Below are 25,875 nucleotides of genomic sequence, written 5' to 3' on the forward strand. Positions count from 1 at the left end.
AATTTTTGTTTTTGTTTCAGATTTCCAGCATCCGCAGTATTTTGTTTTTATCTTGGTTTTAATCAATTTCAAGGCAACATAAATGATGCATCAGTGTGTATCTCAAGACATTTTTTCTCACCCACCCACCCCCAATAAATATCAAGGGTACTACTTGAAGGTAGAGTCATAGTTAATCTATTTTAGTAACATATTGATGAAATGAAGGATTGACTAATGCTGCCTTTACTAGAAGTGGAAGAAATTTTGTAGCAGGAGCTTGCTAAGACTGCAATCTAAGTTCAATAACAAAAATGGTACAGGCCATTCAGTCCAAGTTTGCTATGGTGTTTTTCTTCTTCAAGTCCAATCCTACTCCTGCTCACTCCCCATAATATTTGAAGTTCAAGGAACTAGTTTAAATGTGTCAGTTTGGCTCAGATAGCATTGTTGTCTTTGAGCTATAAAAATTGCATGATCAAAATCCATTCCAGGACATCAGCAGGTCATCTACGTTGACACTTGTGCAGTACTGAGGGATTGCTGCATTGTTAGCGATTTCACTTTCCAAAAGAGACATGAAACTGAGACTTCATTAGCATATGCAGGTGCATGCAAAAGATCGCATGCCACTATCAGACCAGTTGCAACGAGTACGGTATCCTCATTCCTCTCTCAACCAACATTACTAAAATAGATTATCTAGTTATTTATCCAACTACTGTTGGTGGGACTTTGCAGTGTACCAAGTGGCTGCCATAAACAAAAATTCTTTCTTCAGTGAATGAATAAATTCTATTTCAATATCAAAGATTCATGCTGCATATTTTGGTGGACAATGACAACAGCAGAAAAGTCAGCAATATGGAACCATTTCCCACCATATTAAAACAGGCAGATGCATGTAGATAAGATATGTTTATTGGTACATATCCATCAGTGCGACGTTCAGTATCATTTAAAACATGCGTTCCTAAACAAAAGTCCAATTTCCAGTGCTTTAATACATGTAACTGCAAAGCTATTATAAATTATTTTGGGAGGTACTGGGTGAAGTAAACCATATCATGAATGTGTTCCTGCTGACTGGCAAGAGATAAAACAGCAAATACAGTAATTCCTATATTACTGGAGTGACTCCTGAAATAATTCACAGAAACAAATCGTACTTAATATGCCTTCTACATTTCAAGTTTCCTGCATTGTTTCCTATGAATAAATCCCACTCATTACAGGCAGTTTATTCACCTTAACATTGCATTCAAAATTATACCCAAGATAAAATCTTAACTTAAAATACATTTCACAATGCAAAGGAAAATGTTTAAGCAAATACAGTTATTTGAAATTATGTTGCATTAATTATATGGCAGTAAAACAGTTCTTCAAAAGTAAGGCACCAACAGGACAATGTTATTCCTGTTAAAGTGTCTTGAGTAGAATAATTTACATTTTAAACAGTGCACAATTTATCTGTTAAGTTAATGATGTCTATCATCTGATAAGAATCCATTTGCAAATGTAAGGCAATATATTTATAAAATTACAAAATAATGTACCCCCCCAATATACTCATAAACCTGGTTGTTCTGAATTGTTGCTACTTTCCTAATGCTTCTGTTATTTCTAGTTGTTGATCAATCCATGACACTATGGCTTGGCAAAAAATGCATAGATCAAGAGTGAAACGCTCTGTTCATTTTTCTCAGTTCTATAACATTTTCAACTGAAGCATTTGGAACAGTATAATTTATAAGCACTTAAATGAGCAGTTCACCAAACTTTTCCATCCTAAAGCCAAAAGATTTTAGGTTTTAAAATCTCAACAGATCTGCACTGAAGGCATGAAAAGTTTGAAGACGTAACAGATTCCATGATGTCATTGGTCTTCTCAAGCATTTGACACCATCTTCAAAGCAGTTCCATCTTGTCCTGTGCTTGTATTTTCAGTACTTTGATTCCACACCTTCCCTCCTATTTAGCCTAAGCTATTCCCTCAACTGCGGCTGCCCTATCCCTTACTTATTTAAATGATACGATAAAGAAAGCTCAATGAGCTATTCCATAATGATCTACCCCAGTGTTCAATTGATTATTACAGAGAAAAAAAAACTTATTTCTAGCTATGCTTTTTCTGTAGCAATTGTAAAAAATAACTATGGTTAGGTGGGTAACACACAGTGAATAGTCTTTCGCATGCTTCGATCACATGAGGAATGGGAGGCAGGGGTTAAACAACAATTGAAATCCTGACATTTGCAATGTTTGTATTGGAAGGAATCAAATCCATTTTGCACCAGTTTGTGACCTTAGAAAACCTTGTTTCTTGAAAACAATTTTAGATCCCAATTCCATAGGTGGTTAGCTGAAATATAAAAAAAAGGCATGATCAACAGAACTTTGACATCTACATGAACACAGCAGCTAGAATAAAGAATGAAAACATATCTGCCAAAAGCAGCAAGGAGCTTCAAGAAAACAATACACTTTATTTGATTTGCAGAGTAAATTATTATTTACCTCATTATAGAAACTATGATTTACAGACTATATTACTATTTCTCAGTCATTGCGCAAAAGGAACACAGAGTTTTTCTTTGTTGCAATGTTTTGTGTCCCAATCTGTCCATTTTAGGCCTTTTCTGCTCAGGTATAGTTCTGCAATCCCCGGCAGCTCTGTAGTATCTTTCAGATGTAGTCTTTCTTCCACTGAGTACCAGGAATTCCAGTGTCTAATGCACAGCTTCCAACAGAATGCCACTGGATGATCAGGAATGGAAACATTGGTTGATTTCCCCCCAGCCCCCACACTAAATACACAAGCTGTCTACAGCAATCCAACATAACAGCCGAATCCAAGTCAATCTTATATGAATTGTTTCCTGCCACATCACTTCACTTCACTTCACCTTTTTACAGCTACGGAAACAACTTGCAATTATATAGTGCTTTTAACATAGTAAAATGTCCCATGGCGTTTCATAGGAACATAATCAAACAAAAAGTGCCAGAGTGAAAGAATGACACATTAGGACAGGTAGCCAAATGCTAGGTCAAAGAGGTAGGTTTCAGTAGTGTCTTAAAGGAGGTGAGGGAAGTGGAGAGGCAAAGAGCTTAGTGAGGGAATTCCAGAACTTAAATGGCTGAAGGCAGAATCTTTTACAATTCAAAAGAGATAAGGATTTTCTAACCTCTTTGTATGAAAGATACTTTCTTTTTCCTTTCGCCTTATCTCACTGATTCTCCCATTAACCTCCTGATGTTATTGACTCCTTTCTGGAAATTGATTCATGGGTATCAGGTTTCCTTTTATCCATTTTCTACACGAATACTGAATCTTGCCAATTTATTGAAATGCAAGGGTGGGTTTGGGGGGGTGGGGGGGGAGGGGGGGGGGGGGGGGGGGGAGGGGGAGGAGGCAGGTGGCAGGCAGAGGAGAATGCATGACAGCCAAGCCTGATCTTGCCCATATAGGGTATCCACATTTGTGCACTTCCAGCAGGTGGTCAGGAGCAAGAATACTGGCTGACTTTTCCTTACCTCCAAGATACCCATTTCTTTCTGTGCCATGCCCTGAAAAATAGCAGCTTAATGTGTTAAGCTTGAATAGGGTTTCCATTGCACCTCTGGCAAAATAATGCCAACCAAACATGAGTCAAAGAATTTCTCCACCAGTATAACAGTGCAAGCAACTTCACTGGAAGGAAAGATGTGGACCTGTCCTGTCTTCAAGTTGGCTGTAGCATGAACAACTCTACACAGACAGAACTAGAATGGGTCTTTGGTCAGGCAGGACAAAATAAACTTTGCATAGTGATGCAATGCGCTGTAAAATAAAGTACTTTGAGATCATGGCAAGTTTTTGAAAGGCGGGCAATCATTAAATGGTTACAGCACAGGAGGCCTTTCGATCCATAGCATCTGTGCCAGCTCTCTACAAAAGCAACTCAGTTAATCCCACTCCCTGTGACCCTGAAAATGTTCTCTCTTCAGATGCTTATCCAATTCCTTTTTGAAAGCCATGATTGTATCTGCCTACACCACAACCTCAAGTGGTGCATTCGAGATCCTAACCTCTCGTGGCGCAAGAAATATTTTCCTTGTGCTGGTGTTGGATCTTTTGCCAAACATTTTAAAACTAGTGTCCTCTGGTTCTCAATCCTTCTGCCAATGCTAACAGTTTCTCTCTATCTACTCTGTCTGAATCCTGCATAATTTTGAACACTTTTATCAAATCTCTTCTAAACCTTCTCTAAGGAGAAGAACTCCAGCTTCTCCAATTTATCCATGGGAGGCAGAATTTTTCACTTGGTGTGTGGGCACTTGCCTGACCCACTCGAGTGTGAAACAGCATGCGATGACATTGGCGGGCGCACACTAAACTCCGAAGCGCACCCACCAACAATTGAGAGGGCTATTAAGTCTATTAACGGTGCAATTAATGGAGATTTTTCATTGCCGGTCCAATCTGACGGTTGGTGGGTGGGCAAATCAGCCAGGCGGCCTTTACATCTTTCAGGAAAACTCATCCACGGGCAGGATGAGGTTTCAGTTATTAAATTAAAAAAATAAAAACATATGGACAGAATTTTCACCTTTATATGTTCAGGTGACTGATTCTGATGCGTGAGCATTTTTTCTGGATTTTAAAATCTTTATTTTTTGCATTTAAATTTTTCAGCTCCCTGCCTTCAGGAAGCTTTCATTCCGCGCTCCCTGTGCCTGCGCTGACCAGCACTCACCTTCCTCCCACCCCCACCCCGGCAGCACTGGGCCTTTCAGTGCGTGTTTCATGCTGGCTGGCCGCTGGTTGCCCAGCCAGCGTGAAATCACGGTTGGGCGTCTGTTCGCTGGCTGCTCCTGGGCCCGCCGATCGTGGGCGCCTGCCGAACTCAAAATCCTGCCCCATGTAACCGAAGTTCCACATCCCTGGAGCCATTCTCATAATTCTTTTCTGTGCCCTCACTAAAGCTCTCCCATCCTAAAATGCAGTGCCCAGAACCGGACACAATACTCCAGTTGTGGTCGAACCAGAGTTTTATAAAAGGTTTATCATAACTTCCTTGCTTTTGTAATCCATACCTCTATTTATAAAGCCCAGGATCCGTAAGCCTTTTCAACCACTGTCTGAACCTGCCCTGCCACTTCCAATAATCTGTGCACATATATCTCCCAGATCTCTCTATTACTGCATCCTATTTGGAATCATTTTATTTCATTTTTTACTGCCTGTCCTTGTTCTTCCTATCAATGTGTATCACTTCACACTTCTCAACATTAAATTTCATCTGCTATGTATCTGCCCATTCCACCAAACCTTGTCCTCAAAGTCTACTACTAACCTCTTCACAGTTCAAAATCCTTCCATTGTCATCTGCAAATTCTGAAATTGTGCCTCATCAAGAAAAGCAGTGGTCCTAGTACTGAAGCATGGGGAACCTCGGTGAATACCTTCCTCCAAGAAACAACTATTCACTGCTACTGTCTGCTTCCTGTCACTCAGCCATATATGGTCACATGCATCTTAACACAGTCCCTTTTATTCCATGAGCTTCAATGTTGCTGCCAAACCTATAAAGTGATACTTTATCAAATGCCTTTCAGATGTTTATATACACATCAACCATATTACCCTCATCAATCCATCTGTTAAGTCATCAAAAAATTCAATCAATTAAACACGATTTGCCTTTAACAAATCCGTGATGCCTTCCTGAATTAATCTGCACTTGTCCAAATGGCTTTCCCAATGCAGGTGGTTAAACTGGCTAACCTGCAGATGCTGGATTTATCCTTATACCTTTTGTTGAACAAGACATCCTGTGTAACTGTGGCTATGGCTCATTGCTGATCTGGGTCTCCTGAATGTCTTTGTCACCTTCCTTACTATTGATCATTTCAATCTTTCCATTGCTTCTTCCTCACAGGCTACTGCACTCACAGGTTTCATTCCAACCTCTCTCACAATGTCACATCTTAAACTATTTCTCCTCCTATGTTTACACAATCACTTTCAATATGCCCCAGCTCCATCCTTTGCAATTTTCCAGTCCTTTGGCATCACCCCTTATCTAAGGAGGAGTGGAAAATTATGGCCTGAACCTTTGCAATTTCTTTACTTCCCTTAGCATCCTCATATATCCTATCAGTTTCTGGTCACTCATCAACTTTAAATACAGGCAGTATTTCTAGTAACTTCTTTTTGTCAATTTTTAGCACATCCAGTATCTGAACAACCTCCTTTTTCACTATGACTTTGTACCTGTATTTCCCAAGGAAGAAGGTAGTATCAAAGTATTTATGATGCTGGAAAGGATGCAGCAGGCAAAAAAATTTTGGATAAATTTAAGCATGGAGGATGGAAGGCTGAAGTTGATAATGGCATGGATGAGCAGCAGAGTATAGACTGAAGCAGGAGTGAGATGGGCAATGTTTCAGATGTGGAGGTAGGTGGCGATTGTGATGGGGAGGATATGGGACTTGAAAGTCGGCTCAGGTAAGTGGATGGCAAGGCTGCAAAAGCTTGGTTCAGCCTAAAGCAGTGGCCAGGGAGTAGGATGGAATCAGTGCCATCTGTACAAAGTTTGTGACAGGGCTAAAGACAATTATCAATACCTATCTATCTACAGTTTCTCCCCATTCTTCTTCATTAGTCTCACTTTATCCATGAAGTCCATCAGTCCTTCTAGATCCATCCTAATCCAGCCCCCATTCTTCACCAATACCCATCTCAAGATCTCTTTACAAATTTATTAACAGAAATGAAGCTTGTTACCTACTTCCTAAACGTTGTTCTATTGAGCTCTAGGCCACCAAATGCCTCTTACTGACACCATGCTTTCTGGCACTGCCAAACTTCCACCTGCTTCCAAACTTATATTTTCAAACTGTGGCCTTATCAGGTCTTCACCCCCCAAGTCCTTTAAAGAATTGTTGCTACTGAAAGATAAATCACGCTTTGTTTTATTCTTTCACGGGATGTGGGTGTTGCTGGCTAGGTCAGAATTTATTGCCCATCCCTAATTTCCCTCGAAAAGGTGGCTGTGAGCTGACTTCTTGAACTATTGTCGTCCATATGGAGTAGGTACACCCAAACTGCTGTTAGGAAGGGAGTTCCAAGATTTTGACCCAGCCACAGTGAAGGAATAGCAATTTAGCTCCAAGTCAGGATGGTGTGGCTTGAAGGGGAACTTGCTCACAAGTCTCCTGGTTCAAATCTGGTTTCAAACTAGCTCAAAGCACAGATTTTCCCAGTCAGTCACCAATGACATCCTGTGTAACTGTGGCTATGGCTCATTGCTGATCTGGGTCTCCTGAATGTCTTTGTCACCTTCCTTACTATTGATCATTTCAATCTTTCCATTGCTTCTTCCTCACAGGCTACTGCACTCACAGGTTTCATTCCAACCTCTCTCACAATGTCACATCTTAAACTATTTCTCCTCCTATGTTTACACAATCACTTTCAATATGCCCCAGCTCCATCCTTGATCATTTTCTTTTTGTCATCCACAAGCTAATCCACAACATTACAAAAATGGATCTCAGCTTTGACATGTCACCAATTCTGGCACCAGTATCAACTCCACAAATGTTGTTATATCTTATGATGTTTTCCTGACATCAAGAACCAAATAAAGTGACAGTTCCTATGGAGTAATGTTGATGACACTGAAGCAACCCTGGTTTGCTCTCGCCATCAACCATCTGCTGGTTTCAACTGCATTGACCTTCTGCACGCTCAGGGCAAATACAGTGAAATGCAACCTCTGTTATTAAATCCTAGTCTCACTTTAAACTTTACATTGTGTCCATTGTCAAGATCACCTTTCTCCTCCTCCTGAATGATACCAGCTTAAATCTTCTACTCACCCCACCACTGGTAAAACTTTATTCCATGTTTTGCCATCTATCTTGTGCAACATCTCTTCAATACTCCCCCTATTGGCCTTGCTGGCTCTACCCTTCACCTTCCATAAAGTCCACCCTGTCTAGAATATTACAATATTAGTCCTCTGCGACATAAATTTCCATACATCTATCACTCAATAATGCAGATGCATTTTAGAGGAAGCTAGGCAAGCACGTGAGGGAGAATGAAACAGAAGGATTGCTGATAGGGTTAGATGAAGTACAGTGGGGGGAGAATCATGTGGAGCATAAACACTGGCATAGACATTTGGGCTGAATGGCCTGTTTCTAGACTGTAAATTTGATGTAATTCTATATACTTTCTGACTCCCTGCATTCCAGGATGTCAGTTTCAAGCTCCTTGTCCTCAACTTCAAATCTCTCCCTGGTCTTGCTTAACCTCATCAGGGAAATGTTACATATGAACATATGAATTAGGAGGAGTAGGCCACTCAGCCCCTCGAGTCTGTTCTTCCATTCAATAAGATCATGGCTGATCTGACTGTAACCTCAACCCCACATTCCTGCCTATCCCCGATAACATTTCACCCCTTTGTTAATCAAGAATCTATCTAGCTGAGCCGCTGCTTCCACTGTCTTTTAAGGAAGAGAGTTCCAATGACTCACGACCTTCAGAAAAAAATTCTCCTCATCTCTATTTTAATTGAGTGACCCCTTATTTTTAAACCATGACCTCTCATTCTAGATTTTCCCACAAGAGGAAACATCCTCTTCACATGCACCCTGTCAAGACCCCTCAGTATCTTAAGGGTTCTCCTTCCTCTATTTCTGGATTACTTCTCATTCCCTACACCTTCTAATTCATTATCAGAGGCTGGTCTACTCTGGGATTATCTTCTGAAACCACACTGGCTTCTTATCCCTCTCTGCTTTCAAAAGCCTCTTGGGAACCTATTTCTTCAGCTTTCATATCTCCTCCTCCAATATCCTTTTACTTTCTCAGGGTCCACTACCCTAACCATCTATCATGTAAGACCCCCAGGACTTACATCTACAATAGGAGCTGTGTTTTATAATGTTAATTATTGTTGAGGAATAAATAACCTTTCCTCTTTCACAAATCATATGCCCTAATTCAGCTATTATGCCAATTTTTTCAGCTGTTAATCTTTATTTATAACTATTTACAGTCATTTATAAAACTACAGTAGCTTGAATATTTGGCTGGCTCAGTGGTAGCTTTCACATCTTTGACTCAAGAGGTTAATCTAGTTTGACATTTCACTGCACAATTTAGGAAATGCTGCATTTTCGGAGGTACCTTTTCCTTAATAAAATGTTAAAATGAGATCCCATCAGCATCTCGGTGAACATGAAAGAGCCCATAAAACTATCTGAAAAGAAGCAGGGAAGTTGTCTCAGTGTTCTGGCCAGCATTTATCCTTCAACCAACATCACCAACCTGGTGACTAATTGGTCATTGATCTCAAAACTGTTTGTGGGACCTCAGTGTGTAAACTGGCTAGTGCATGAGATAAAACATATGATATATAATAAACAGTACAAACCAATAATGACTACACCAAGAGTGTTTCATTCATTGTACAGTGCTTTGAGAAGTCCCATGAATGTGAATTGTGCTATATAATGCAAGTTTCTTTGCTTCTTATGTTCAAGATTGGAGAACTGTATTTAAGCTCACTGCCTTTATTTGCATTCACTTTTGCTGTTCTTACTTCAAAACTTTGCAGAATTTCAACTTTTTAATGCATAATTCTTCGGCTCCAGCTCTCCACGAATAACATTTAGAACTCTTAGCAGCTAGTGTAGAGAGGATTAATTTAGAGCCTTGTGTAAGGGCAGCATAAACAATCTGCAATCTAACTCAATTTAACTGTCACTTTCAGGGTCACTGATATAGCGACTAAGTCAATTTAATTTCTCTTGCTTCGAATCACAGGATGTTCTTCAGTGTTTGTGGGATTGTAGTCTATGAACCATCCACTTTTCCATGAAAACTGTAAATCAATAACTTCAATCCTGTCACTTTCCACAGGTTTACACCAGAAGAAAATCTTTTACCTAATATATTACCTGGGCTTGACTGGAACAATATGTTTGGCAGGTTTGCGAAAAGATTGGTTTGGCGCTGATCTTGTAGAAGAAGTCCTGGGAGAAGCTCGCACAAAGGATGAGGCAGCTGGTGGATTCTTAGGGATCTTCTTCACTAAATGCCCAATCCATCTTTTCTGTTCATCCTGAGAGTTCGCCAGTAGCAACATATCCCTAGCTGTGTTAACGTCATAATTCACTAAGGGGAAAACACATACTTTTAGCAAAGGTCAATAAATAATTCTGCATTCCTCTCCCCCCTGTTCTAGTTACTTTGCAGTTTGATGAAGAAAATTAGACAGATAACATGTTCCTATAAACCTGTAATGAACTCCCTAATCAGGCATCAGGAGAGGCACATTAGATTGACTGGGTGACTTGAAAGACGAATGCCTTACCTCAGTTTGGCATCTTACTAGAGGGGAGAGGTAACATTATTGGTGACAACTTACATCTTACAAATCTATTTGACAGTGTGTGGTATAGCAACGTCCTACTTCTCAGAAATATTTTAAACTGTGTTCTATTAGCTTGTTGTTCATCAAGGAACGTTATAAAATACTAAGATGGCAAATATTTATTTTTCCCTCAAACATGGAGATGAAATATACGTCGTGAAAGATAACTGACAGTAAAAACTCACTAGATTTTTTTGTTGTCGTACATTTCAAATTTAATGAAGCTGCTATAAACCAAAATTTAATGTTATTTTCCAGTAACAAAAGAGTTCTCATTTGGAAAGAGGCACAGTAACTAGCCGAAAACTGAAATAGATTTCTGGTGGCCCTATACATGAAGGTCACTAAAGGATTTGGAAGGTAGTCTCTTTGTACAAGTGACCCATCAATATTATTGCCATTATAAGCCATAAACAACACTTAAGGGCAAAAATAGTTTAAAATACGAATTTGAGATCTTTCTTATTTGGAAGTGCAATATTACTCTATACTCAGAGCATTTTTTTAGTTTTTCTTTTTCAATTCAATTATAAGTTCTTGTAATGTTTTACAACAAGAAATTTAAGAAGAAAAACTCCAATTGTGAAATCTGTACAGTGTATCTGAAAGAAACAGATCTTCATAGGAAGTAAATCAAACATTCCAAATAGTTTCTGTTGTGGTAAGATGCCAAACGCAAACTTAGATGGCTGGGATGTTGGACATTACACATGTTGGGGAGTTGGTGGGGGACGGGGTGGCACGTTAGTTTGGTGAGAATGCAGTCTGTGCAAATACACTACAGACAACAAGTAACTGCTATCCATACCTTAACTCCTCAACTGGTTAAAAATCCCAATGCTGATTGCCTGACCATTCATAAAAAATTGTTTGTTCTTCCAAGAAGCCTGCTTTTACTACAAAGACAGCATTGACTTAGCATAAAATTTACTAGAAAGGACTTCTGAAAAACTCAGCAATTTGTTTTCAAAAATTTATAAGTCATGTATGGTACTGCTTTTTGCGATGGCTTTCTACTTCTGTAATTCACCTACATGTAAATAAATTACAATGATTAGTTTTAGCCTGAGTATATTGATCAGACAGTGAGATATTTGAAAATAAACAGGAGGTCATGGTGAGCAGTTCATGAAGTACTGAATCTTATAGCAGAATATCCTATTCAATAGTACATTCACTGCGTAAATTTCGGTTCATAAGAAACATGGATACAGGTATGGTGGCATAGTGGTTACTGGGCTAGTAATTCAGAGCTCCCGGCTAATGATCCAGAATGGTGAGTTCAAATAGCACCATGGTAGCTGGGAAATTTAAATTCAGTTAATTAAATAAATGTGGAAAAAAAACCAAAGGTGACCATGAAGCTACCAGGTTGTCATAAAAACCCATTTGAAGGAAATCTGCTGTCCTTGCCCTGTCTGGCCTATGCATGCTTACAGACCCACAGCAATGTGACTAATCCTTAACTACCTAAACAAAACTATAAGAATAATAAAACCAGGTAACTGACCGAAGCACTGGACGTGATAAAGACACATTAAGCCCAGTAGACCCTGCAAAGTCAAGAACATTTGGGAACCTGTGTTACAGATTAGGCAAGCAACAGTCTGACATAGTCCTGCACACAAGATTTTTCAACCCTGCCCAGACTCCACCATTAACATCCCTAGGTATGTCCTGTCCCACCAGCAAGGTGGGTCCATCAGGCATGATGGCACAGAGCTATGCAGTGGGAAGGACTGGCCCTGGGAGTTTCAATGTTGAATTTGGACCCCTAAATATCTCATGGGCAAGGAAATCTTCTGCTGATCATCACCTACTGCACTCCCAGTTGATCAATCAGCATTCCTCCATGTTTGTTTTTTAATTATTCATTCCTGGGATGTGGACTTCACTGGCTGGGCCAGCATTTATTGTCCATCCTTAGCTGCACTTGGGAAGGTGATGGTGATATGCCTTATTGAACTGCTGCAGTCCATGTGGTGTAGGTACACCCGCAATGCTGTTAGGAAGGGAGTTCCAGGATTTTGACCCAGTGACAGTGGAGGAATGGCAATATATTTCTAAGTCAGGATGGTGAGTTTCTTGGAGGGAAACTTCCAGGTGGTGGTGTTCCCATCCATCTGCTGCCCTTGAATACCACTTGGAAGAAGCACTGAAGAAGCAAGGGCATAGAACATTCTCTGCATGGGGCATTGCAGTATCTGCTTGATATACTTTCCATGAAGGTCTGGGTGGGGCACTGGTAGCAGCACAGTTGACCAAGTTCTGAAGGTCACAGCTGCCAGACTGGCCTGTTTCAGGTGGTGAGAACAAGCACAAGGGACAAACCTATCTGACCTCATCCTCACCAATCTACCTCATGCAGGTGCATCTGTCTGTGACTGTATTGGTAGGAACCATCACAGCACAGTCCTAGTGGAAACAAAGTCCATCCTTTCGCTGAGACCAGCCTTGATTGTGTTGTATGATACTAGCATCATATTAAATGGGATAGATTCTGAACAGATTTAGCAGCTCAAAATATGAGGCACTGTGGGCCATCAGCAGCAACAGCAACCTCATGGCCCAGCATATCCCTCATTCAACCCTGGTTCAGTGAGGAGTGTAGAAGCTAGCAGCAGAACCAGGTGTACGTAAAAATGAAGTGTCAACCTGGTGAAGCTACAACACAGGACTAAATACATGCTAAACAGGAGCATTGTCCCACAATCAACAGATCTTATCAAAGCTCTGCAGTCCTGTTATATCTATTCATGAATGGTGGTGGACCATTCAACAACTGATGAAATGAGGAGGTTTCATGAAAATCCCCATCCTCAATGATGGTAGGGTCTACCATGCAAGACAAGGCTGAAGTATTTACAATAATCTTCAGCCAGAAGTGCCAGCAGAATCATTTATCTTGTCTCCTCCTGAGGTCCACACCATCACAGAAACCAGTCCAATTCAATTCATTCCATGTTGCCAAGAAATGTTTGAGTGCACTGAATACAGCAAAAGCTATGGGCCCTGACAACATCTCAGCTGTAATGATGAAGACCTATGCTCCAGAACTAGCTGAACCTGTAGCCAAGCAGTTCCAGAATAGCTACATCACAGGTATCTGCCCAATAAAGTGAAAAATTACCCATGTATGTCTTGTCTACAAAGTACAGGACAAAGCCAAATTGGACAAATGACCATCCTGTCAATCTACTATCAATCATCAGTGAAGTGATGGAAGGTGCCATTGACAGTGCTATCAAGCGGCACTTACTTGCTGATGCTCAGTTTGGTTTACATCAGGACCATTCAGCCCAGACTTCAGTACAGCTTTGAATCAAACATGGACAGAAGTGTTGAATGCCAGAGTTGAGATGAGAGTGACTGCCTTTAACACCAAGGCAGCATTTGAATGAGGGTGGTATCAAGGAGTCTTAGCAAAATTGAAGTCAGTGGGAACTGGGGGAAAACTCTCCACTTGCTAGAGTCATACCTAGCATAAAGGAAGATGGCTGTTGTTGTTGGACACCAATCATCTCAGGCCAAGGACATCATTGCAAGACTTCCTCAGGGTGGTGTCCTGGGCCAAGCCATCTTTAGCTGCTTCATCAATGACCTTCTCTCCATCATAAGGTCAAAAGTGGGGAAGGTTGCTGATGTTTGCAATGTTCAGTTCCATTCAACTCTTCAAACAATGAAGTAGTCCATGCCTGCAAGCAGCAAGATCTGGACAAAATTCAGGCTTGGGTCGTTAAGTGGCAAGTAACATTCACGCTACACAGGTGGCAGGCAATGATCATCTCCAACATGAGAAAATCTAACCACCTCCCCATGACATTCAATAGCATTACCATTGTTGATTCCCGAACATCAACATCTTGGGGTCAGGAGAACACCATTCACCAACTGGACCAGTCGCATAAATATAGCGGCTACAAAAATAGTTCAGAGCTTGGGAATTTACAGTGAGTGACTTATCTCCTAATTCCCCAAAGTCTGTCCACCATCTTCAAGACACAAGGTAGGAGTGTGATGGAATATTTTCCCCTCGCCTGGATGAGTACTGCTCCAACTATACTCAAGAAGCTTGCTGCTCTGTTCACCATCTTAAACATTCACTCCCTCCACCACCTGTCCACTGTGGCTACAATGTGAACCATCTACTATACACTTGCTAAGGGTTCTTCAATAGCAATTCCTAAACCTGCAACCTCCGCCACCCAGAAGGACAAGGACAGCAGGCACATGGGAACACCACCACCTGCAATTTCTCCTCCAAGGTAAACACCATTCTGGAACTCCCACCTAACAGTGCTGTAGGAGTGCTCAAATCACACAAAATGTAGCGGTTAAAGAAAGTGGCAAAGCACCACCATCTTAATGGTAATTAGGGAAGGATGATAAATGCTGGGCTTCACAGTGACATCCACATCCCATAAACGAATTTTTAAAAATCTGCTTAAACAAACTGTCTCTTGCAGTAAACATGAGGTTAAGGTGAAAGTTAGCATGTTATTGACCACATAAAATACCTTTGCATGGCACAATCATATCTTCCTTTTTATCCAAATGATCCTTATGGCACTTAACATGGCATCGCCTGCATTCCAATGCAGGTGGTGGCTTGAAGACATGCCATAGAGGCTTTGCACAAGCTTCACAATTTGTAGGAAAATGGTACAGTGTAGGAATGAATTCATGACCTTTATGAGGTATAAAGTCAGGTTTTTCTGCTGACTGTGCAGGGTCTACTTCCACATCTTTTCGACATTCGCCCTCATTGGCGTATAGTATCTGAAAGAAACACAATTCATACATCGTTCAAATACAACACCATAGAATAATTGAAATGAACGGTTCAAACTACAAAGTTATATGCCACAAAACTACATACATAACTCTGTCAAGAGCAGAAGCCTTTGGGAACAGACATAAGATAAGTCAATCCTCAAAGCCACACACTTTCTGCAGGATACCTGTAACTATGGGAAACATGAGCAAAAGTCCAAATGGATATGCAAGGTTTCCTTTTCCACATTTGTTCTATAGCATCATGGTGAGTCATAGGACAGTGTGGGTCTGCTACACTAAACAGCATTCACCCATCTATTCTCAGGTGGGCCAGAGATGAGCCATGTAAACAAAGTTTCTTACCCTTTCACTCCATCCTGCCCTAACTCAGAGTTCCTCACTATTCCCTCCCCATCCTCTTTAAGAGTTTTTCACTTAAACAGGTTGTCTGTCCTCACCCTCCCAACAACTGAATTAAACACTCTTTCTTTTATTGTCCCTGTGAGATGGGACTTTTCCTCCAACAAGGTTGGACTTTGTCTCTCCTTAACATGCAACCAGGGTCTCTTTTGTTGCTCTTCCTCGATTGGGTATCCAAGAGGATCGCTCTTCCTCTCAATGCTGAGTCTCTTAAGCTTTGGGAGGAGCAGATGTTTCATTACATTAAAGGCACTATATAAATATAAATTGTTGTCATTGTTGTTGGTTGAGAAATATTGCCATGTCCTGATCCTTTTAATATTGCCTTTACCAGGACAACTGGCTCCTATGCTAGTATATTTTATTTGTGTCTATGGGAGTCTCTATTTTGTGCCGTGCCACATTCTGTTGGCTGAGTGGAGATTACAGAGAGAAAGAAGAGTGATGGAAGAGGGAAAGAAAAAAATGTAAGGGTGTTGGAGGGGAGAGGAGAGAGAGAAAGCGAAAGAGAGACGGGGGAGAGAGAAATAGTTAATAAGCAGCAGAGTCTGAACCAGTTAGTGTCAATTTGATTAATGAATCCAATTGAATATGGAGATGCTGTCAGAGGACTGGGAGATTGCAAATATTACGTCCCTGCTTAAAAAAGGGAGAGGAATAAATCTGGTTAACTTCTTTTGATGAACTTACTGTGTAATAATCAGGCAAGTACAGCAACTTCACACTGTTCCATGTACTTAAATGCCAAGTCACTTAGCGAGATACTGGTACAGTGCAGGTTTGCGAGGAGCAGGGCAGCTTGGACAGCAACTTCCTGGTTTCAGCCTTTAATTGTTTGTGTGTCGTTGCTGGAGGTTGCTGTCCAATTTACACTTTAATGGTTTGGTGCTGTTAGACTCTCTTATTTCTACAGCAAATTCTGGCCCAATGCTATTTTAATTGTATATGAACACATGTCCTTTCCATTGTGATCATAACATCCCTCTGCTTCTTTCAGCTTATATACAGGCAATAACAAAAATAAAATCCAAATCAAAAATCTTTTATGGAAACTAACTGTGCTTGATAGCCCACCTGTAATATCCGAGGAATTTCACCAGTTTCTGCTCTGTATACATCACCTTGTGTTACAGGGCGCACATGGAATAATTTGCTGGAACGTAAAGGCAAAGAGATGCAAATGATTTTATTATGTATGTGCTAATTCAAATGTAAATCAACTTTAAAGATAACATGCATGCAAACCTTTTAAGATTTAGTGTTAGATATCCAATGTTTTGTTAATAGTACTTAGAGAGTTTTTAGTTTGTTGATATATGTAAAACTATTTACAACTAAAAACTCTCTATCAACAAAAATAACATAAAATTCTTACTCATAGATAATAGAACTTAATTGCTGAAGATGACAAGCTTGTTGCCATATTTAGATGCTGCAGAACTAAATGATTGATCAGTCATTTCAACCCAACAAAAATACTTTGCACCAATTTTTGATTGAGATGATCAAAACCCTATAAGGTGAATGCCATATGGTCTGGTAAGAAAGGACAACAAGTATGTTGTTATGTTCTTCAACTCCTCAAGTTGGTACGCAGAAAGGGATATCTGGCTTTGCTATCCTCAGTACCAAATTAGTTCATGTATACAGAGTGGCACCTTATTCCATCTCCTTTATATAATAGACGTTGGCTGTTTTGACAATATTTTCCAACTGAAAATATCAGGAGAGGGACAAATCAAAATGGATGGCATTGAGGTAGATTTCACTAATGCCAACCTGAAAAATCGGTTTCATAGTTTGGTTTTGTTGTCTAGTGAAATATTTGGAAATTGGACTATTCAGTAGTTGAGATTGGCAAAATTAGCAGAGTTCAAGGATCATTAAGTCACAAGAGTACCGCATTGTGAAAATTACATTACATTTAGGGAAATTATGTCATCTCACATTCTGTGTGTAGCAGAGAAAAAGGGTTTACAAACAGTAGTGGTTACTCTACATTGTGCTCTCCTAGCCGTGTAAATATGCTCATATGGAGATAGGCTGAAGCTATGATTCTTGACTTAAAAACACATTTTACTGCACGGAATCATGCTGATACATCTTCAATTGCCTGGTCTGAAGCCTAATCATTCACCAGTGAATTACAAGAAGGCACACAGACTAAGTCGATAAAGGCCATTCAACCGAAGTGTACTTCACAGTAGTGCCCAATTAAGCAGCCAACTCTGTTTTCAAAACATTCATGCTTTTACATCTAATACCCAAGCTTTATTATTCGAAGGTCATGAGCTTTACAATATCTTTGCAATACCTTAAAAAAAAATTACATTTTACTAAATTAAATGTATGATCCTATTAGGGTGATGATCTGGGTTCATCCTACATACGTTATTTAATATTTTGTATAGCTCAGTAACATAATTTGTACAGATTAATCTTTATTAATATTTTTTCAGAACCCATCTCTTTACGTTTGGGATAAGTTTTGCTGCTTCTCTCTGAACTTCTGGCAATGGGCATAAAGCGCAACCTCAATTATAGAGTATTCATTTTTGAGTACTTATGAGAATTTATGACAATAATGTGAGATCAATGAGTCAATGTGTCAATACTTTTTCTCTGCACCCCTAATTTCATTGTTCTCTTCCTGATAACACTGGAAACAGCTGATCTGTTGTCTGTTAGATCCTTGATGCAAACTCCGTGAACTCCAGCTACCATAGCGGAGAGACACATCTTGACTCTCCTGTAATCACAGCCCTAAGTTACACAGGTGAAGATTGATGCTGATCTGATGTTACATCCAACACATGCTCCCCACTTATTGATACAAGAATAAATTATGCAAGGGCTCCAAGGATTTTAATGTTATTGGGATTAATGGCAAGGAGAGAATGGTGCATTTGATGTTCATTTTTGTAGTGGAAGAGGATCAGGAAAGTGGCCATTGGAAGCATCCTTAAACCATTTTTTTCAGATCCAGCAGCTGATTACATCTGGGTTTTTCTGATGGGAATATAACTGAGGACCTACATTAAATATTTGGTCATCACAATGGTCAAAATTAAAACAGCACTCAATGTGGTCTGCTGATATATTATAAAGATTTAGGATAAATTATGTAGACTGTTCTAGCTATAAATCTCAGTATTTTATAAGCTTTTCAAAAAGTCTCAACAAATTACCCAGACAACGACAAAAATGATTCCACTATTATTCTTGGGTCCTTTTGAGGTCTCTATTTCATTGATTTGATACTAACTATTGTACAATTTTTGTCCAATATGCAACGTATGCATGAGTAGTAAATTTCAATGGCTATTTAACAATCTAACAAAATCTTTCAGCAATTACTTAGCAATACCCTCTGATTCAACCTGTATTTTTAGTATCATCTACTGATTTGATAATGTTATTCTTGGTTTAATGTGTAGGCCATTTCTCTTTTATTCATGCAATCATTAGCAAACATCCCCACTTCTGGTCTTATGTTGGAGGGAAGGTAATTGATGGTAAGCTGAATATGGTGGGGGCTAGGACATCGCCCTGAGGGACTTCTGCGGCAATGTTCTGGAGCTGGAATGATTGGCCTCTAACAACCATAACCATCTTTCTTTGTGCTAGATATGACTCGAACCAGTGGAGAGCTATCCCCCCGATTCCCAGTGACTTAAATTTTGCTAGTGCTCCTTGATCTGATACTTGGTCAAATTCTGCCTTGATGCCATGGGCAAGGCCAGTGTATTTTGCCCATCACCAATTGACCTTGAGAAGATGGTGGTGAGCCACCTTTGCAAACCAATCCAGTTTGTGTGGTGTAGGTTGTCCCACAGTGCTGTTAGGAAGGGAGTTACAGGACTGTCGATCCAGTGACAGTGGTGACGTAGCTCCAAGTCTGGATGGTGTGTAATTTGGAGAAGAGCTTGCTGGTGGTGATGTTCCTATGCATTTGCTGCCCTTGTCCTTCTAGATTGTAGCGTTCACAAGTTAGGAAAGTGTTGTTGCAGGGATCTTGGCAAGTTGCTGCAGTGCATCTTATGGATGGTAAACCCTACTGCCACCATGCACCAATGGTGAAGGAAGTGAGTATTAAAGGTGGTGGGTAGTGTGATAATGAAGCTGGCTGCTTTGTCCTGGGCGGTATTGAGCTTCTTGAATACTGTTGAAGCTGCACTCATCCAGGCATCCTGAGTTGTGCCTTGTAGCGGGTGGACAGGCTTTGAGTAGTCAGGTGAGTAACTCACTGCAGAATTCTTATTCTTTGACTTGCTCTTGTAGCTACAGTATTTATATGACTGGTCCAGTTAAATTTCTTGTCAATGGCAACCCCAGGATGTCGATGGTGGGAAATTCAGTGATGGTAATGCTATTGAACATCAAGTGGAGATGGTTAGATTCTCTTTTGTTGGTGATATCATTGCCTGGCACTTGTGTGGCATGAATGTCACTTGCCCCTTATCAGTCAAACCTTAATGTTGCCAATGTCTTGATGCATGCAGGCACAGACTGCATCAGTATCTGAGGGGTTGCAAATGGTATAGAATTCTGTGCAATAATCAGTAAACATCTCCATTTCTGACCTTAGGATGGAGGGAAGGTCATTGATGAAACAGCTGAAGATGGTTAGGCCTAAGCTATTACCCTGGGGAATCCTGCAGCAAAGCCCTGGGGCTGAAATGACATGTCGCTAGCATTGCTAGGTATGACTCCAACTAGTACAGAGCTCTCCCCCTTCCACTGAGTCCTACTGACTTAAATTTTGCTAGGATTTCTTGATTCCACACTCACTCAAATACTGCCTTGATGCCTCAGGTAGTCACTCTCACCTCATTCCTTGAGTTCAGTTCATTTTTCCATTTTTGGACCAAGGTTGTAATGAGGTGTGAAGCTGAGTGGCTCTGGAGGAACCCAAACTGGGTGGTGATAATCAGGTTATTGCTGAATAAGCGCAGCTTGATAACACTGTCAAGGACATCTTCCAACATTTTGCTGATGATGGAGAGTAGGCTGATGAGATGGTAATTGGTCAGATTGGATTGGTCCTGTTTTTTGTGGACAGGACATAACTGGCCAATTCTCCACATTGTCAGGTAGATGCCAATGTTGTAGCTATACAGGAACAGGTTGGCTAGGGGCGTGGCTAGTTCTGGAGCACAAGTCTTCAGTACTACAGCCAGAATGTTGTCAGGGCCATAGCCTTTGCTGTGTTCAACGTCTGCAGCTGTTTCTTGATATTATGTGGAGTGAATTGAATTGGTTGAAGACTGGCAGCTGTGATGCTGGGGACCTCAAGAAGAGGCCAAGATGGATCGTTCACTTGGCACTTGTGGCTGAAGATTGTAACAAATGCTTTGATACTGATGTAGTGGGCGCTCCCATAATTGAGGATGGGCAAATTTGTGGAGTCTCCTCCTCCAGTTACCAGCATTCACAACTGGCTGTGGCAGGACTGCAGAACTTTGATCTGGTCCGTTGGCTGTGTGATCGCTTTGCTCTATCTTCTACATGCTGTTTCTGCTATTTTCCATGCATAGTTTGCATACAGATTTGCATCTTATTTTCAGATGTAGCTTGGTGCTGCTCTTGGACATGTTCTCCGCACTTCTCAATGACCCAAGGTTGATCCCCTAACTTGATGGTAATGGTACTGAGGGATAAGTTGGATCATGAGGTTACACATTGTAGTTGTATACAATTCTGGTGCTGCTGATGGCCACAGTGCCTCATGAATGCCCAGGTTTGAGCTGCTAGATCTATTCTGAATCCAACACATTTAGCATTGTGATAGTATAACACAACACAATGGAGGGTGTCCTCAATGTGAAGATAGGACTCCTCACCAGAAGGACTACGTGGGGTCACTCCTGCCAATATTGTCATAGATAGATACTTCTGTGATAGGTAAATTTGTGAGGATGAGGTCAAGTAGGTATTTTGCTCTTGTTGTTTCTCTCACCAGTTGTTGCAGGCCCAATCTGGCAGATATATCCTTCGGGGGTTGGACAACAGTAGTGCTAGGAAGCCACTCCTGGTGATGAACATTGAAGTCTCCCACCCAGAATACATTCTGTGCCCTTGCTACCCTCAGTGTTTCTTCTAAGTGGTCTTCAACATGGAAAAGAACATGGTATTTAACTGATTCATCAGTTGGGGGAGGATGGTAGGTAGTCACCAGCAGGAGATTTCTTTTTCCATGTTTGACCTGATGCAATGAGACCGCATGGGGTTCACATTTGGTGGGCCTGTCCTGTCATAACTAGGGATGGTGATGGAGAAATTGGAATATTGGCTGCAAGGTATGATTCGGGTGGGTGGATGCTGCTTGAAACAAATTCCAGTGGGGATACCTCTGTTGTTTCACATAATGGGGAATGGTAGCCAAGTGGTAATGTTACTGAACTAAAACTTCAGAGGCCTAGACTCCTACGGTGGAGATATGAGTTCAAATCCTACCAAGGCAGTGTGGCTATGTCAAACTGTTGCTTGACTAGCCCATGGCACAGCTCTCCTTATTTTGGGACAAATCCCCAGATGTTAATAAGGAGGACTTTGCAGGGTGAGCTAGGCAGGGTATGCGGTTCTCACTTCTGATGCCTAGGTTTATACCAGCTGGTCTGGCCTTATTCTTCAAATTTGCTGTAGATCTTGATACAATTGAGTGACTTGCTGGGCCATTTCAGAGGGCAGTTAAGAATCAACCACATTGCTGTGGTCTGGAGTCACATGTAGGCAAGTCGACATAAGGTCAGCAGATTGTCTTCCCTAAAGGATGTTAGTGAATGACAATCCTTTAGTGTTATGGTCACTATTAATGAGAGAAACTTTTTAATTCCAGGTGTAGTAATTAATTGAATTTACATCCCACCTGCTGCCTTGATGGGATTTTAACTCATTTCTCTGCAGCATTAGTATAGGGTTCTGGACTACTCGTCCAGTAACATCACCATTTTGTTCTGAAACAACAGAGGTACCCCTGCTGGAATTTGTTTCAACCACTATCCACTCCACCTCTCAGTCAGACATCATACTTCTCATTAGTATCCTCCATTTTCTATCTTAAACCAATTTCTTGTCTAATTATGTGTTCTCTTTTGGATTCCCTGATTAGCCAAGTCCTTTGCCTGTAACATTCTCAGTGTCAAGGTCACTGTACTTACTCTATATCCAGTACCATAGAAGGATTAGATTGTTCTTTGTTCAGTTCATCATTGTAAAACAGTATTTTTCTGCTGCTGACCACAACATACTGTAGAAAACAAAGAGAAGAGTGACATTATAAAAAAAATTAGATCAAAATTTAGTAAGACACACAAAAGGCTTTTTAAAAACTATCTTCCATCAGCTTGCTGACCTAAGAGAAAAAGTCACCATCCTATGCAACAGTCTGACAACCTTAAAGTTTCTGATCGGCATGACCAGCTTTACAAACTAAAAGCTTTGAGGTCAGATTACCTCAAGCTGCACTGAGTTAGCTGGCCTCAGCCTGAAATATAGTTGAGACATTACAACTAATCTCAGCGTCCTGCGCTAGGAAAAGGAATAAAATTGTCCAGGATTGCTATTAAGTAACCACAACATCCAAGACAAAACAGGGTAACTGGAGGCAATAACTTGTAGCAAGAATCCAGATGTTAAAAATTGGCAGTTAAGTACTGCAGGATAGAATGTACCTTGAAAGGACAGAGTAGGAAGGAGATGAGTAGGGTAGCTGTACTAATTAGATATAGATTTTACAAATATAGCATTGATAGAAGCAGAATCAATATGATTGAGACAAAAGATAAAGGATTGATCATGTTAAAAGGGGTACTATACATACCACCAATTGGAGGAGGAAATATCTACGTAAATACATTTTACCCCATCAATTGTGTCCACACTCCTCATGATCTTGAATACCTTTATCAATCTCCCAACCTTCTCTTCTCCAAACTGTTCAAATTTTTAATGATAATATGAAGTCTTTAGTGTTGTTGGTTTTCATTTTGTTTCATTATGAGGGTCTTTTTCAGTTTCAGTTGGGCCCAAATCAAGCACAGGTGTCAACACCTTGACAACATTACCGTGTAAAAGTCGACCCCATCACTTTTGGCCTAAAAGAATTGGTTTCAAAAATTTGACTTTGACATGAGTATGTACAGTACATTATAAGAACTTGCAACTTGCACAAGGCTCTGAGATTCCAATTGCACAATGGCATGAACTAGAAGTGTAAAAATAATAGGGTAGTAATAGTGGGGGATTTCAACTTCCCCAACATTAACTGGGTTAGTCATAGTGTGATAGGTTTAGAGGGAGCGGAATTCTTAAAATGCATTCAGGAGAGCTTTTTAAGCCAGTGCGTAGAAGGTCCTACAAGAAAGGGGGTGGTCCTGGACTTAATTTTAGGGAATGATGCCGGGCAAGTGGTAAAGATATCAGTGGGGGAGCATTTTGCAGATAGCGATCATAACTCCGTTAGATTCAAGGTTGTTATGGAAAAGGACAAGGATGGGCCAGAAATCAGAGTTCTGAATTGGGGGAAGGCCGATTTTAATAAGATCAAATATGATCTGGCCAGAGTGGACTGGGAGCAGCTACTTTTAGGTAAATCTGCATCAGAGCAGTTGGACTCATTCAAGAAGGAAATAGGGAGCGTATTGGGCCAACATATTCCAGAAAAGACAAAGAGTGGGACCAACAAATCCAGGGAACCCTGGATGTCGGGGGATATACAGGATTGGATAAAGAGAAATAGGGAGGCTTAAGGCAGATACCAAGGGCTCAAAACAACCGAAGCCCTGGAGGAGTATAGAATGTGTAGGGGGGAACTTAAAAAGGAAATGAGGAGAGCAAAAGGGGGGCATGATAAAACATTGGCAGGTAAAATAAAAGAAAACCCAAAGTTATTTTACAAGTACATTAAGAGTAAGAGTATAGATAGGAAAGAGTAGGGCCCGTTAAGGACCATAGTGGTGATTTGTGTGTGGAGCCGGAAGACATAGGTAGGGTTCTAAATAAATGCTTGTGTCAGTGTTCACAAATTAGAGGGATGACATGGGTAAGGAAATCAGGCAGAAGGACTGTGATATAATTAAAGAAATTAGCATAAAAGGGAGGAGGTTCCAAGTGGTCTGGCAGGCTGAAAAGTAGATAAATCTCCTGGATGAAATGTATCCCAGGCTGATGAGTGCGACAAGGGAGGAGGTAGCAGGGGCGCTGGCAATAATTTTCAATACCTCTCTGGCCACAGGAGAGGTGCCAGGGGACTGGAGGACAGTCAATGTGGTATTGTTATTCAAGAAGGGAGGAAGGGATAAACCAGGGAATTACAGGCCAATCAGTCTAACCTCAGTGGTGGGGAAGCTATTGGAAGCAATTCTGAGGGACAGAATTAATCTACACTTGGAGAGGCAGGGATTAATCAAGGACAGTCAGCATGGTTTTGTTAAGGGGAGGTCATGTCTGATCAATTTGATTGAATTTTTCAAAGAGGTGACTAGGTGTGTAGATGAGGGCAATGCATTTGACGTAGTCCACTTGGACTTCAGCAAGGCTTTTTATAAGGTCCCGCATGAGAGACAGATAACGAAGGTGAGAGCCCATGGGAGCCAAGGCAATTTGGATCCAGAATTGGCTGAGTGGCAGGAAGCAGAGGGTGATGGTCGAGGGGTGTTTTTGTGACTGGATGCCTGTGTCCAGCTGGGTTCCACAGGGATCGGTGTAGGGTCCCTTGCTGTTTGTGGTGTATATATAAACGATTTAGACTTGAACGTAGGAGGGTTGATCAGTAAGTTCACGGATGACACAAAAATTGCTGGGGTGGTAAATAGTGAGGAGGATAGCCTTAGATTACAGGAGGATATAGACGGGCTGGTCAGATGGGCTGATCAGTGGCAAATGGAATTTAATCCGGATAAGTGTGAGGTGATGCACTTGGGCAGGACAAACAAGGCACAGGAATACACGATGAATGGCAGGACCCTGGGAAGTACCGAGGATCAGAGGGACCTTGGTATACATGTCCACCGGTCCCTTAATGTAGCGGGACAGGTAGATAAGGTGGTTAAGAAGGCATACAGGAAACTTGCCTTTATTAGCCAAGGCATAGAATATAAGAACAGGGAGGTTATGCTGGAACTGTATAAAACGCTTGTTAGGCCACAACTAGAGTATTGCGTGTGGTTCTGGAATCCGCATTATAGGAAGGATGCGATTACACTAGAGAGATAGCGCAGAGGAGATTTACCAGGACGTTGCCTGGGCTGGAGAGTTT

At 40.9% G+C, this 25,875-nt stretch overlaps 1 protein-coding gene across 4 annotated transcripts in view; it reads right to left on the minus strand.

The window, feature by feature from the left end:
• Positions 1-884: 884 nt before the first annotated feature.
• The window catches only part of rock1 (Rho-associated, coiled-coil containing protein kinase 1), a 226,223-nt gene continuing 201,232 nt past the window's right edge, over positions 885-25,875 (minus strand). For all 4 annotated transcript variants that reach the window (XM_041189415.1, XM_041189414.1, XM_041189416.1 and 1 more), the window contains 5 exons: positions 22,778-22,866; positions 16,692-16,770; positions 14,939-15,200; positions 9,946-10,162; positions 885-2,344 (listed from right to left, as the gene is read on the minus strand). In XM_041189415.1, coding sequence (XP_041045349.1) covers positions 2,341-2,344; positions 9,946-10,162; positions 14,939-15,200; positions 16,692-16,770; positions 22,778-22,866 — 651 coding nt within the window. In that variant the 3' untranslated portion in view covers positions 885-2,340. The remainder of the gene's footprint in view (positions 2,345-9,945; positions 10,163-14,938; positions 15,201-16,691; positions 16,771-22,777; positions 22,867-25,875) is intronic.

This window comes from Carcharodon carcharias, chromosome 6 (genome assembly GCF_017639515.1).
Source record: "Carcharodon carcharias isolate sCarCar2 chromosome 6, sCarCar2.pri, whole genome shotgun sequence".
Taxonomy (NCBI): Eukaryota; Metazoa; Chordata; class Chondrichthyes; order Lamniformes; family Lamnidae; genus Carcharodon; species Carcharodon carcharias.